The 12,911-nt window shown below is 36.8% G+C and overlaps 1 protein-coding gene across 10 annotated transcripts in view; it reads left to right on the top strand.

The window, feature by feature from the left end:
• Positions 1-12,911, top strand: part of plekha5 (pleckstrin homology domain containing, family A member 5) — a 146,633-nt gene that overhangs the window by 44,143 nt on the left and 89,579 nt on the right. Inside the window, exon 4 of one of the 10 annotated variants that reach the window (XM_062994630.1) lies at positions 6,012-6,159. The exons of 8 other annotated variants lie outside the window; for them this stretch is intronic. In XM_062994630.1, the coding sequence (XP_062850700.1) occupies positions 6,012-6,060 (49 nt within the window). In that variant the 3' untranslated portion in view covers positions 6,061-6,159. Of the gene's footprint in view, positions 1-6,006; positions 6,160-12,911 lie in introns of those variants that run through there. One more of the 10 variants, XM_062994631.1, reaches the window with a different exon arrangement.

The raw sequence follows: 12,911 nt of genomic DNA, 5'->3' as shown, positions 1-12,911 counted from the left end.
TAACACCATACACCTTTCCTGTATTTTTTATTAGCTGTAAAATCACCAGTCAGATGACCTGTAATGTGTTGTGTAATGATGTTGGCTAATACAGCACAGATCTCTTATCTGAATAGCCCAAAAACATGTGGTAATCAAGCCTTTGGCATTTTGAAAAGGCTGGTTGTGGGAGGATTTCAGTATAGAATTAGTGTTGGTGTAAGACTCTATTCGGAGCTATAATGACACTGTTGTATCAGAAAAAGTGGGACATCCATAGGTTTAGTGATGAAAAAACTGTTTGCTGTTATCCCCACTGCTCTTGCACAAGAGCCATGTTACCTAACCATTTACCCAATCATGTGCTCTTTTTTCCTGTCGTACTGCCTCCCTGTTTCTGTCTGCATCAGGGTGTTGGTAGCACACGTTAGTTTTGAGTCCTGTAGAGCAGCATTTCTCAACCTTTTAGTCACAGCACCCTTTAAAAGTACGCAAACTTACCCCAGTCAAAAATTTATTAAGACATTTCTGCATTACTCTGACGACCAACACACACACACCCACACACACACACAAACAAACAAACAAACACACACACAAATGGTCATTGAAAGAAGGATGTGGGTTAAATATGACTTAACATCAATGGGAAACCTGAGCCTGAGACGATGTACACAACCGCTAGATGTACTTTACCACTCACAATTGCTAGTTTGTGTGCTGCACATAACGCTCTCGTAATGTATCTCATGGGTTTGGGGATGAAAATAAAAAACGTAGTGTTTGGCTTTTTTACGTCGGCCTTTACATAGTCATAGGCTGAACCAAGCTCTAACATTGCTATATGGAGAAAACAACAAGGGGCATGTATGAAATGTTAAGGATGTGTAAGGCAGCTAACACTTTGCATTACAATGACGAACTGTGTAACTCAATTTTTGACATTTTAATTCCTTTTATTATTTCAGCAACATCAGAATATTTGTAACGGCATCCCAGTAAAGAAGGGCTGCTGTAGAATATTCCTCACATTTTCACAGCATCAGAACGTTCACAGAATTTGGACAGAACTGGGATAGTTCATGGGAATTAAATAGAAAAAGACAAATTATAGTTGAAAGAATGGAACTGTTCTCACAGTGTTCTCTTTTATCTTTTAAGTTTGCTCGACCATCCTAAAGCTCTTTAGGATTTCTTTGCAGAAAGGAGGCATGGCTGAATATATTATCTATTTCTTTCTACCATTTACCATTCCATTAAATTTTTATGTGTTTTTCCTAGCTGTATTATTTCCATTTTTCCACTCAGTGTTAAAGCACTGTATTTAAGTGCTGTGTTTAAACGATGAAATCATCGGCAGTAAATGCTTGTTAATAACAGGTTCTGGTGGTTAGATCAGATTATTCAGCAGTGCTTCAGAAACAGTAGATGCAATCTAAAAAGGCCCAAAAATAATTCATTTTGGTTCACTGAAGTTCCAGAGACATAGAAATAGCAATTTAATCCTTTCCAGACATAGGAAACACATTTTTATCAACTAAGCTTCTTATCTTTTCTGAAATTTGCTGCTTGTTCACATTGCTGAGAAGGTTTAACAGGGCTGGCAATATACCTGGGTGTCTAGTCTAAACAGATCCACTTATCAATGACATGATGGTTGATTGAGTAACTAATGGAATAACGTTTTTACGGTTAAATTGTTCAGGTAAAAATTCTTTTATAAACTATGTTTTTAGACACAGCATTGCAACACTGCCCTATTTCAGCACAATTGGTTGCAGTTAAAACCAGTCTACAATTTAAATAGAACAGACAGCATGTGTTTAAACTGCTGAGCCTGGACTTTTCCACCAATTTATTACTGCTGCTTCAGCACCTTCTGTTTTGACAGCAGCTACCAGAATGACCTCATTGTCACTGTGTTTATGAGAGTGATGAGGTCAAGACCTCTGCCATGGTGACCAATTAAAGAGAAAGTCAGACAGAAGGAAGGAGATGCTAATAAGACTTCAGCCTTGGTATGCTTAAAAAGAAGTGCTTTTGCCAGCCACACAAAGTTTGAGACAGGCTGCAAACAGACAGTTAGTAATAGCGGAGAAAAACATGCATTTAAATAAAACGCTGACTAAACCCTGTTGGCGCAGCGGTCCATTACACTAGCCTAGTACTGGTGGGATCTGGGCTAGAATCTTAGCAGTGTTATCGGCCAACTGGGCATCTAAACAGATATGATTGGCTGTGTCTCCTGGGGAGAGGAAGGTGTGGCCAATGCCCTACGACAAATTGGCGCCCACCTCACAACAAGAAGGTCCTGAGCTCAATTCCCAGGTGGAGTGGTTCAGGTCCTTTCTGTGTGAAGTTTGCGTGGTCTCCCCATGTCTGTGTGGGTTTCCTCCGGGAGCTCTGGTTTCATCCCACAGTCCAAAGACATGCAAGTGAGGTGAATTGAAGATAGAAAATAAATAAATGAATTAGCGCCCTACCGAGAGTATTACTGCCTTGCACCCACTGACTAGGATAAAACAGTTAAACAGTTAAATGCATCATATATTTACATCACAGGTGTTATGCTGAATTCTGCACTCCTGTCATTAGCGTTATCCTTCCTGGGAAAGCATTCTTCAATTCTAAGACAGATAACTATTATGCATTTAAATCATTTAAAGGCTAAAACATTATTATTATTTTTTTTTTTTTTGGATGGTTATTTGTATAAAAAAAAAAAAAAAAAAAAAAGCATACTGAAAAATCTAGCAGTATAAACAAAGTCTCCACAGTTTTCCACTTACCTTGTGCTTTAATTAAGTTCCAGCATTAGTTTAAAACATTTACTGCCACTGCTTTACTCTAGAAAGTGTCTGACTGAACTGAACTGTTTTCACCAGGGACCACAGTATACTGTCTGGTACTGACGAAGTGATTTTTTCCCACATGCCTTTGAAGGTTTGCCTTTTGGTCAGCAAACTGAGGAAGTAATTCAAAGCTGTGGTTTCCTATGTGTTTCCTTCCACTTACTGATAGGGCCTCTGTATTGACTTGTGCTAATGGAATCGCTAGAAGAGCAGTGTAATTAAAATGTGCATTATTCGAATCACATAAATAATGGAAATGTGTTTCCCTAAGGATGTAATTCTGTAGTTCGTTGCAGCAAACTGACAGAATCTAAGCAACAATGTCCCACCACTGTTGTTGAAGCTGCTGGGAAATGATTGTGTCTTTCTGAATCACTTCTGAATTGTCACTACTTCTTGATGGACTAGTTTAGTGTTTATGTTATTTTATGTTCACATTATGTATCCTTATTAATCATCTCATCCTGGTTTGGGTTACTGTTTATTTAAACATTTGCTATCACACCACTGCTAAGGTCTCTAGCTCTTAAGTTTGAATCTCTGCTATCAACCTTGCCATGTGTCCAAACAGGCACAATTAGCCGGATCTAAGGGAGGGAGGGAGGTTGACAGGGCCTCATTGTTAATGTACAGTTGCGACCATAGCGTGGCTCTCTGTCTGAGGTGACGCATGATGGTCTTCCTGAGCAAACATACAAACAGAAAGTCAATTTCAGTAGGGAATATAGCAGTGATTAGATTGAGAGAAATATGAGGAAAGATGCAGAAAACATATACACATATAACTGTTAGATTTATAACTACCCAACAACACCCATTAATTATTAACTATGGAGCCGAGCCGAATTATCTACTACTTGCACGATGTAATGTAACGTTTAAAAAACATGCTCTGCATTATTTAGTAGTTTCTACTTTAGTAGATTGCACTGGCCAATTACCACTTGGATCCAGGGTTTTAAACCCCAGCTATGCTATTGGCCAGTCGGGTGTCTACTACGACCCTGACTAGGTTGAAGATGTGGTAAAAACATGAAAATAAAATTAGTTCTAATTAAATAAAAGTTGCACTGATACACACATTCATTGTTCTACACCAGCATTATATTCTTTCAGTTTTTTTTTTAGTTTTTTTTTTATTTAGTTTATTTTTGGAGGTTGGTTAAAAGCACATTTATTCCAACGTCACTAGTTTGTAATTTGTTTATTTTTAAATCACTCTGTTCCTCAAATGTTTTTATTTTTTAAAGCTTTAAACTGCTTAACAATGGCAGGGCTCTACATCATTAGTGCACTATAAAGTATGCAAGCATAGTAACCACATTTCCATTTGATATTCACTTTGTTGTCAGAACTTTGTTAGAATGCAGTTTAATGCAGGATGGTGTAGTTTCCCCTACAAAAACACACAGAATAATCCCCCAATAACTGATTACATGCTAATATCCAGGGATCTTAATCAGATTAGTGAAAATTTGAAAATGGCCATAATCAGATTGATGATTTCATTATTGTGTCTACATGACAGTTTGAATGATCAGATTACTGCTCAAACCTGATTTTGATCAGATTACAGTCTTTGACGTCTTAATCCTGAAGGTCTTGAAATTGAACAGATACTGCCAGTGTTGTTTAATTAAGTAAAATAAAAATGCTGTATTTAGCCTGGCAGAAAGCCTTTATTTTATTAAGAGTCTTAAGTCTATGTCGCTCGCACTAAAATAGTACATGGTTTACATGCTAGACTGGAATTTCTTTTAGTCATGTGCTAGCAAGTGTAGTCCAGCAGAGGGAACTAGTTCTTTATTTATCTTCTACTTTGTGAGCGTCATTGCTCGTTTTCCAATGGCTAAATAACAAGTCAGTGCATAGCATAATTTTCTCTTTGTCTCCTGCTGCTCTGATGTGAGACATATACAGTACATTTTCAACTACACAAATAATGTCTGTGTGGTATTTGGTTGCAGCTGGAAAATGATTGAAAGAGACATAGTTTTGAATTTTTACCAAATAGATGCTCTAGGTGTTCTCAAAACGTCTGAAATAGAAATACTAGCATCAGTACGTAAAGCTGTCAATAGAAAAAGAAAGTAGAGGACAGACCTAGGGCTGCAAATGTAGTAAAAAAACTAATAGCAGACCACCGTTATTTAATGGTAAACCATTTAAATACATTTGGCATTAATGTAAAACAGTCATAAACATAAAACCTTAATCAGAGCTAGTTTAGCACTTCAAGTGTTATTATTTTTTTAATCAAAATGAGTAGAGGCCCATTACAAGAAAAGAATAAATAAGGCTAGTCAATAAAATAGATGCAGCCAGTATCTTAAAGCTCCAAGAACATCAGTTCGATTAGCAGATTAGTAGTCCTATTTTTATATTGGGACATTAGGATCATTTTTGTCACAACATTACACACACATCCACATGTGTTAGTTTAAGCATGCAGTTTGTTAACAGACTATACTACAATGTTTTTTTTTTAGGGAACCAAACAAGGTTCTTGCGGCACCCAGTTTTATTTAATTTCATTACTGAGCTGTCCTGACCTGTATTTCTTTCCAGTCTGGTGACGGTTTGTCCCTTCTCTTTTATTCTGGATCATTCAGTCTGTTCACCTGTTGTTTGTTTGCTTTGTATAAACCATGCTCTTTAGGACCATAATGGAGTAAAATGAAACAAAAGCACATGGCATGTATGCACTACTGTGCTTTAGTTACAACTTTTTACTGATAGTTGCATCCCACTTGCTAATTCATGCAGCTTTACTAACACCTAAGTGCTATAATGAAATGTATGCACACAGAGACAGAAGCTCGGTTCCAAGTGGCTTTGTTATTTACCCTCATTCTGCAATATGCTCCCTAATATTTAGGCTGCTAAGGTGTTAAAGTCATTTTAATACTATGAAAATGCTGTTGTTTTAAGGCTCTGGTATTAAAAGTCATAAAAAAAAAAAATAGGCAAATGTCAGTGAGATTTTTCAGGAATCCCCAGGTCACCCCTAACATTATTTTCAGTCAATAATGAAGCTAAATTATAAATACATTTCTCTAAACTTTGGCAATCCTTGTAAGTTTCAAAACTGATTGTATCTTTACTATAATAATTTGCACATTTCTTTCTTTGTCTCCTTTTCATGTCCTGCTCAATTATGCACCCATTTGACCAGGTAAGATTTAAATTTGAGTCAATGTCATTTAAAACAAAGTTGTATGCATTTTAAAGTTGGGATCACTATTGTTAAAGCAGTCACTGACATTATACAGTCACTGATGTAATGTGTAGATAAGGCTAAAAAACATTTACTGTTTACAAAATATAAAGAACATTACATCTGTATTATTAAATTTTTTAATGTGTACGTTGTTTGAAATGTTTTAATATTTCTCAGTTCCCAAAAAGCAAGATGGTTGTAGTGATTGCCGTGTTGTTGTTATCTTCTTACTGACGTTTAGATGTGTCACCCAGTCATAAATTACACCTTTTCCAGGCTGTATTGCTGGGTTTCATAATTCGTGAAATTCATGAAAATGAATGAATGGTTATATCCAGAAGCAAACATGTTTAGGCCACAGACTTCTAATGGACCCAGGATGTCATGTTGTAACATTAAGGAGTACAATGCAGTTTGTGCCTGAACAGCACAATGTAGGTGCTGGTTTAGGACCAGGTTAAGGGAACAAGAGATGTTTGGCACTATGTGGACTTCTGTGTGGGGTCATAATAAAATGAAGTGTGCGTGTGTGTATGTGGCTATAATCTGCTGTGGTCAGGTTTTTTGCATTTTAAGCAGGACTTGTGTCATTGTGGAAAGGGCATGCCACCAGGGGAGTTTGTGCTTTGGTTACACTATGCTGCCCTTTGCCAACGCTGCTGCTGCTGTGTTTTGTGTGTGTGTGTGTGTGTGTGTGTGTGTGTGTGCGTGTGTGCACGCATTACAGACAGATGGTAGCTATAGCAACCAGGCAGTGCTAATGTGCAGATGGCATTGATGGTGGTTGTTAGTCGTCTTCAGCTTTTTCTGTCTATCACTTCCTCTGTATGATGTAAGAGGTGCACCGCAGCCTTTTAGTTCTTATCTATTTATTCTGTTCACAGATCTCAGAAAATCAAAAAACCTCACTGTGTTCCATTTAACTGTAGGCAAACAGATGTAATTTAATCCAGGCATATTTGGCATGATCTTAAATATTTACAAGCCCAGTTTCTTCTGTGAAATGCTGCTCTTGTGTTTGTCTAAAAGGAATTCATAGATGGGTGACAAATCAAAGGACAAAAGTGAGTGGACAATTCTAATGAGCTTAGCGGTTTTTAAAAAAGAGCGTACTGTATGATACAGTTAAGCATTAGCATCCTACCAGATGTGCTATGATTTTTGCTGTGATGTGCTATGATTTTTGCTGTGATGTGCTATGATTTTTGCTGTGTTTAAAAACACTTTAATTACAAAGTCTTTTAATTGGCAGTTGTTTTAAGTGGTTAAAGTACACATTCAGTGACTGGGTGATGTATTGGTAGACTGCTTCATTACCATTCAAAACATTTTTGGACTGATCACCTGATCAATATAATGAAACAATTCTATCCTGATGGTAGCGCCCAGTACCACATTGACAGCCCTCCCATTTGCTGGTTGTTAGAGGGCAATGAATAGAGCAATAAGAATGACCCACATTTACTAGCCCTACTAACATTATTTAATATCCAAGAAAACTCTCCACTACCAACATCAAAAACAAATAATATATATATATCTCCCATGGCCTGCACAGTCACCAGATCTAAATATTATTGAGCCACTTTGGGGTGTTTTGGAGAAGCGAGTCAGGAAACGTTTTCCTCCACCAGCATCACGTAGTGACCTGGCCACTATCCTGCAAGAAGAATGGCTTAAAATCCCTCTGACCACTGTGCAGGACTTGTATTTGTCATTTCCAAGATGAATTGACGCTGTATTGGCCGCAAAAGGAGGCCCTACACCATACTAATAAATTATTGTGGTCTAAAACCAGGTGTTTCAGTTATTTTGTCCAACCCCTGTATGTGTGTATATATATATATATATATATATATATATATATACATACGTATGTGTTACGACAGTCCTGGGATTACAGTTCTGGTTGTTATTTTTCTTTAAATGATTAAAGCACACTTCTATATTAAAAAATTAAAGAAAGATTGTTTTTCTTAAATGTTATGTGAAATATATATATATATATATATTTATATACATTTGTATGTGCAGACACTTGTATTCAAAGCAACTCAGTAGAAACTGAGCAATTAAGGATTAAGGGCCTTGCACAGGAGCCCAACAGTGGCAACTTGGCAGTGGTGGGGCTTGAACTAGTTTAGTATCATAACCACTGAGCTACTGCTGCCACAGAGACTTGGGATTATATACTTGGTGGTGTGCAGTATAGAGAGACTGATTATCTTATCATATTTACTTATTAATTATATTATCATATTTACCTTTGTAGCATGGCCTCTTATTTTCGTGTTTGTAACTACATATGTAAGAAAGAAGGCTTTGTTTCTATTCTGTTTTATCTGTCCATTTAATCAGCAGCAAACTATAAGGTGCTGATTTTAAAGCAGGGGCTTTATTATTGCATGGCAGCCTCTAAACACTTGACTGTGACCAGTGACACCTGTGTTCCAGCAGCTTCTATTTAATGACAGACCTGTTTTACCCTAATGCTTCCAGACAAATACCTCACAGTCTGGGTTTTCTTTCTTCCTTTTCAACATGGGCAAAAAACTACTGTTCCATGTACTTTTGAATAGGTGCTGCCAAATGGTTTTCATTTATATAGGCTCAGATGTCCTTAGCTATAGTCAATCATTGTTACTAGCAAATAATTAAGAAGGTTTTTTTTTTTGACCATTTGGACGAGAAATTGTTTCAACTTTTGGCAACAGAAAAAGAATGACATCACTCCTTATGTTTCAGACATAAATATAACTTGTTCAGCAGCAGCAGCAGCAATAGTGCTAAGCAGATTTGTAATTGTATCTCTGTTTTTGTTTTGAGTGACTGTCTTGAGAGGGCATTTTTATTAAAACTTTAAACCAAGATGAGAACAGAAGCTCTGTCTGGTCATTTTCCCCAAAAAAACTGTGTTATTATGATATGTTTGGAGCAGCAACACGCTAATGGTTGCTATAAACTATGAGCAGTGTTCTGTGACTGTGGAATAAACAGCTGTGTCTGGCTAAGTTGCTATGTGAAGTCAGCATTTGTTTAGGACTGCTGCGATTGGTCGACCTAGTCAATGACGTTGACGCATTTTCAATATTTGAAGTCAAAGCATAATTTTTTTAACTATGCTTGTAAATTATCCTTTTTAATTTCTACAATGTTTTCATTCATAGAAGCGTTCATATGATTTTCCTCAGCACTACTTGCTGCGTCCTAAGTCGTATTTGGTCTGGTCACTGGTTGGCGGCATTAAGCGCAGTCTTAAAAAATGCCGTCTGCAGCAGTCAGAAGCCGATTGTAGAGCTTTCAAAGAAAAGCTAAAAGTTTTTCAAGACAAAAATAATCAAAAGTTTGGGAATACTTACAACTGGCACAAAACAAAAAGATGGCTTTGATGGGACCACAGCAGCACTAGCACCACGTCTATATTGTTTCATTAAACTTCTTAATCGCGGAGATCCTAGAAAACCGAATTTCTTAGTGAGTTCAGTTAGAGCGCATTTACATGCACCGCGCACTTGCTCCGTTGGGCTTGCGATTTTTGCGGTTGCCGCGACGCTCAAAGCGCAAAAAGCTTCTTATGTGACCGCGCCCAAACACTTACCACGTTGTTTACATGGCTTAGAATTTAAAGTTTTAAGTGAAAGGGCTCATTCTGTCTTTACTGAACGTTGGACTTAATGAGATGTGCCCACCTGAATTTTATTTCTGCTATAATTTAAGCACTTTGTGTACGGAATGCCATAAACACATGCTGCACTTTGTTTAATATGGAGCACTTGAGAATTTGATAATATGGACATAAACCCTGTTTACATTTAGTTTTGTGCCATATTATTATGCCATGTAGTTTGTTGTTAAAATAAAAGAAGCTTAAATGAGATTCTGAATTACATTTTTTGAAGAAAAAATTAATCGTTAGAATTATCGACTAATTGATAAAATAGTCTATAGATTACTAGATAAAAAAATAGTTGTTAGTGGCAGCCCTACATTTGTTTATTTGATCAGCCCAGCTACTCAATTAAATCTATACAAATGTTTAGTTTAATTATCTCATTTTTAAACCTAGGGAACTTGAACTCTGATGTTGTATTTTCCTAGCATTATTATTAACCTAAAGACAATGAACAGTCGTATACTCAAGTCTATAATCTTTGACCTGGATTATAGAAATAATACAGACACATTTCCACTTGACTTCCAGTGGCCCTGATAACATTCTGTGATCCAGTTAGTTGCACACATTTTTTTGTATTAGCCTTTGGGCTAAGCCTAGGCCCTGTTATAGAGGATGCTAAAAAGCAGGACACCACATACAGGTCAACCCTCTCAGTCATGGACATTCAAGCAGAAACAATCAGAGCTATAAAGCAAAGCAAAGTTTGCTTTGATAGGAATGCATTTAGCTTTAATGAGTTAGGATGTTGTGTATAATGTTTAAAAGCATGGTCAACATCCTGTGCTGAAGTGACTAAGTGATGCCTCTGATGGCTGTGTGTGCACTGTTCTGAGCATGCTCAGTTTGAGCCCCACAGCTCAGAGAGGCATGAGAGATGCAGTTTAACCGACACTGTGGAGGCAGCATCATCTTTATCATTCCCTCCATCTGTGAGTCCTTTTCTCTACTCTGTTTTTCTGTTTGCTGGCTTTTTGTTTGAGAGATGCTAAAGAGAAAAATCGCTGGTTTCTTTGTGTATTCATTGGCTGATGAACCTGACTTGATGGACAACGACCATGGACATTTAAACACATTGTTACGCACACGCACACACTCTCACACACACACACACACACAAAAAAAATTAGATGCTTCGTTTTTCTTTCTTAATGCATCTGATTTCAGTCAAATCTACCATCAGTGTTACATCTCTGGGTGAGCTCAAGTAACAAAGGTATAATACATTGATATGTTTCAAATTCGACCTAATTCAATTGTTTATTGATCATTTGCTTTCGGTGTTTTGCTGGTTTGCTATATGTATGTAATGTTTGTTTATTCAAAGCAGTGGGATACATTTTTCTGAAGCAAAACTATATTAGTAGAGCTTTTATTTGTGATAGGGTTTGGTAACTTATTTAGTAAGATATATAAGTTTACATTTAAGCCAATAAGTGACTTTTTTGTGCCAGTTGTGACCAACTACAGTTTGAGCAATTGAGGGTTAAGAGCCTTGATAAGGGGCTAAACAAAGGCAACCTGGAAGCAGTCGGGCTTGAACCAGCAACCTTATATTTACCAGTGCTTTAACATACCATCTGACAGTTCAAATGCATCTACTGGTAGAAATATTGCTTCACAACTGGCACAAACTGTATTGCTTGTCATCATAAACCAGCTTGGCAGAACTGATTTCCATGTTGTCATTTCCAATGTTGGTCATGCAAAGTATGCGTTCTATATTAAATGCTCACCAGCTTTCATCAAAGCAGGAAAATGTTACATGCACAACCTTTTTTAAAATGCTTTTATACTGTATTATATAGCATTACTGCAATTTGGAGTTATGTAATAGAGGATATTACATAACTTTAGAATTCGGTTATACTGATTACTCCTTATTGATAATAGTTGTAGCAGGGTAAATATGCTTTTGAGAAACTGATGAGTACTTTCCTTGGCAAAACATGAGGTAATACAATTATTTGCTTTTAGATGTAATAGTCTTAATAATGAATGACAGCATACACTGTTAACAATAAAATTGCTAGCTTCAAAGCAGTGACTTAAACAGTATGGTTTAAATAATATTATGATGTATAGCAGGGGTGGGCAATTAAATTTTCCAAGGGGCCACATAAGAAACTGGGACTGTTGTGGAGGGCCAGACCAATAAGGTGAACTTAATTCTGCTCAATATAAATGTTATCTCTTTATTTACATTTCCATTACACTTTCAGCATTTAGCGTTGACGTCTTTATCCAAAGCGACTTACATTACAGTTACACTATACAGTCTGAGCAATTGAGGGTTAAGGGCCTTGCTCAAGGACCCAAAAGCAGCAACCTGGCAGTGGAGGGGCTTGAACCAGCGACCTTGTATTTACTAGTCCAGTACCTTAAGCACTAGGCTACAACTGCCCACTCTTTATGAGAAGCAGTAAATTGTACAGTTCTAATAAGCTGTTAATGTTTAGATGTTACAATCAGAAAATTAGAAGTAGGCAGAGAAAAAACATCAACATTATTTTACTTTTTAAACAAATAAAAAGCAAAACAAAAAAACAAATGTGCAGGTTTTTAAACTATTTTGTTTTGAGTCTAATGAGTCTCATTTGTTTTTCAGTCCTTTGTTATTGTTGGATATTCTTTTTAAAATCACAAAGCTGGTGCTGACTGCTTCAGATCTGGATGTGTTAAACTTTATAAAAAGTCCTTGGTGCTTTTGCAGTTTAGTTAGTGAGGCTTCAGGTGTGACGCTCTGCATCGTTCATGTTGTTGTATTTCTCTGTTTAGTACCGCGATTTAAAGCCTAAATTGTGATCGTTAAACAGCTTTACACCTGACTTCAGTAAATAAATACTTCGGAAGTTCATGTCTTGTTAAAAACTCCACCATCAGTCACACTCAGTTCTGTTCGAATTACGGTGAAGCCCGATACACTCGCACACACGAAAACGAAACTTACGGATATTTAAAGACACAGCGCTCCCATCCAAATCAATCCTGTTGTATTGCATGTTTGATGTACTGTACATTTATTTACATCTAGTTGTTAATTTTGTGTTATTTTATCCTTGGCACCGTGGGCTACAATGTTTTCATATCAATAATTAACCTGTATTAATTTATGACTTATACAATCTCCATTCTCACTTGTTGCCAATCTTAGATATTTGCTAAACTGGTTACTTTGAACCAGCAG

Source organism: Trichomycterus rosablanca, chromosome 1, assembly GCF_030014385.1.
Source record: "Trichomycterus rosablanca isolate fTriRos1 chromosome 1, fTriRos1.hap1, whole genome shotgun sequence".
In the NCBI taxonomy this organism is placed as follows: Eukaryota; Metazoa; Chordata; class Actinopteri; order Siluriformes; family Trichomycteridae; genus Trichomycterus; species Trichomycterus rosablanca.
This window is presented reverse-complemented; position numbering and strand designations above follow the sequence as displayed.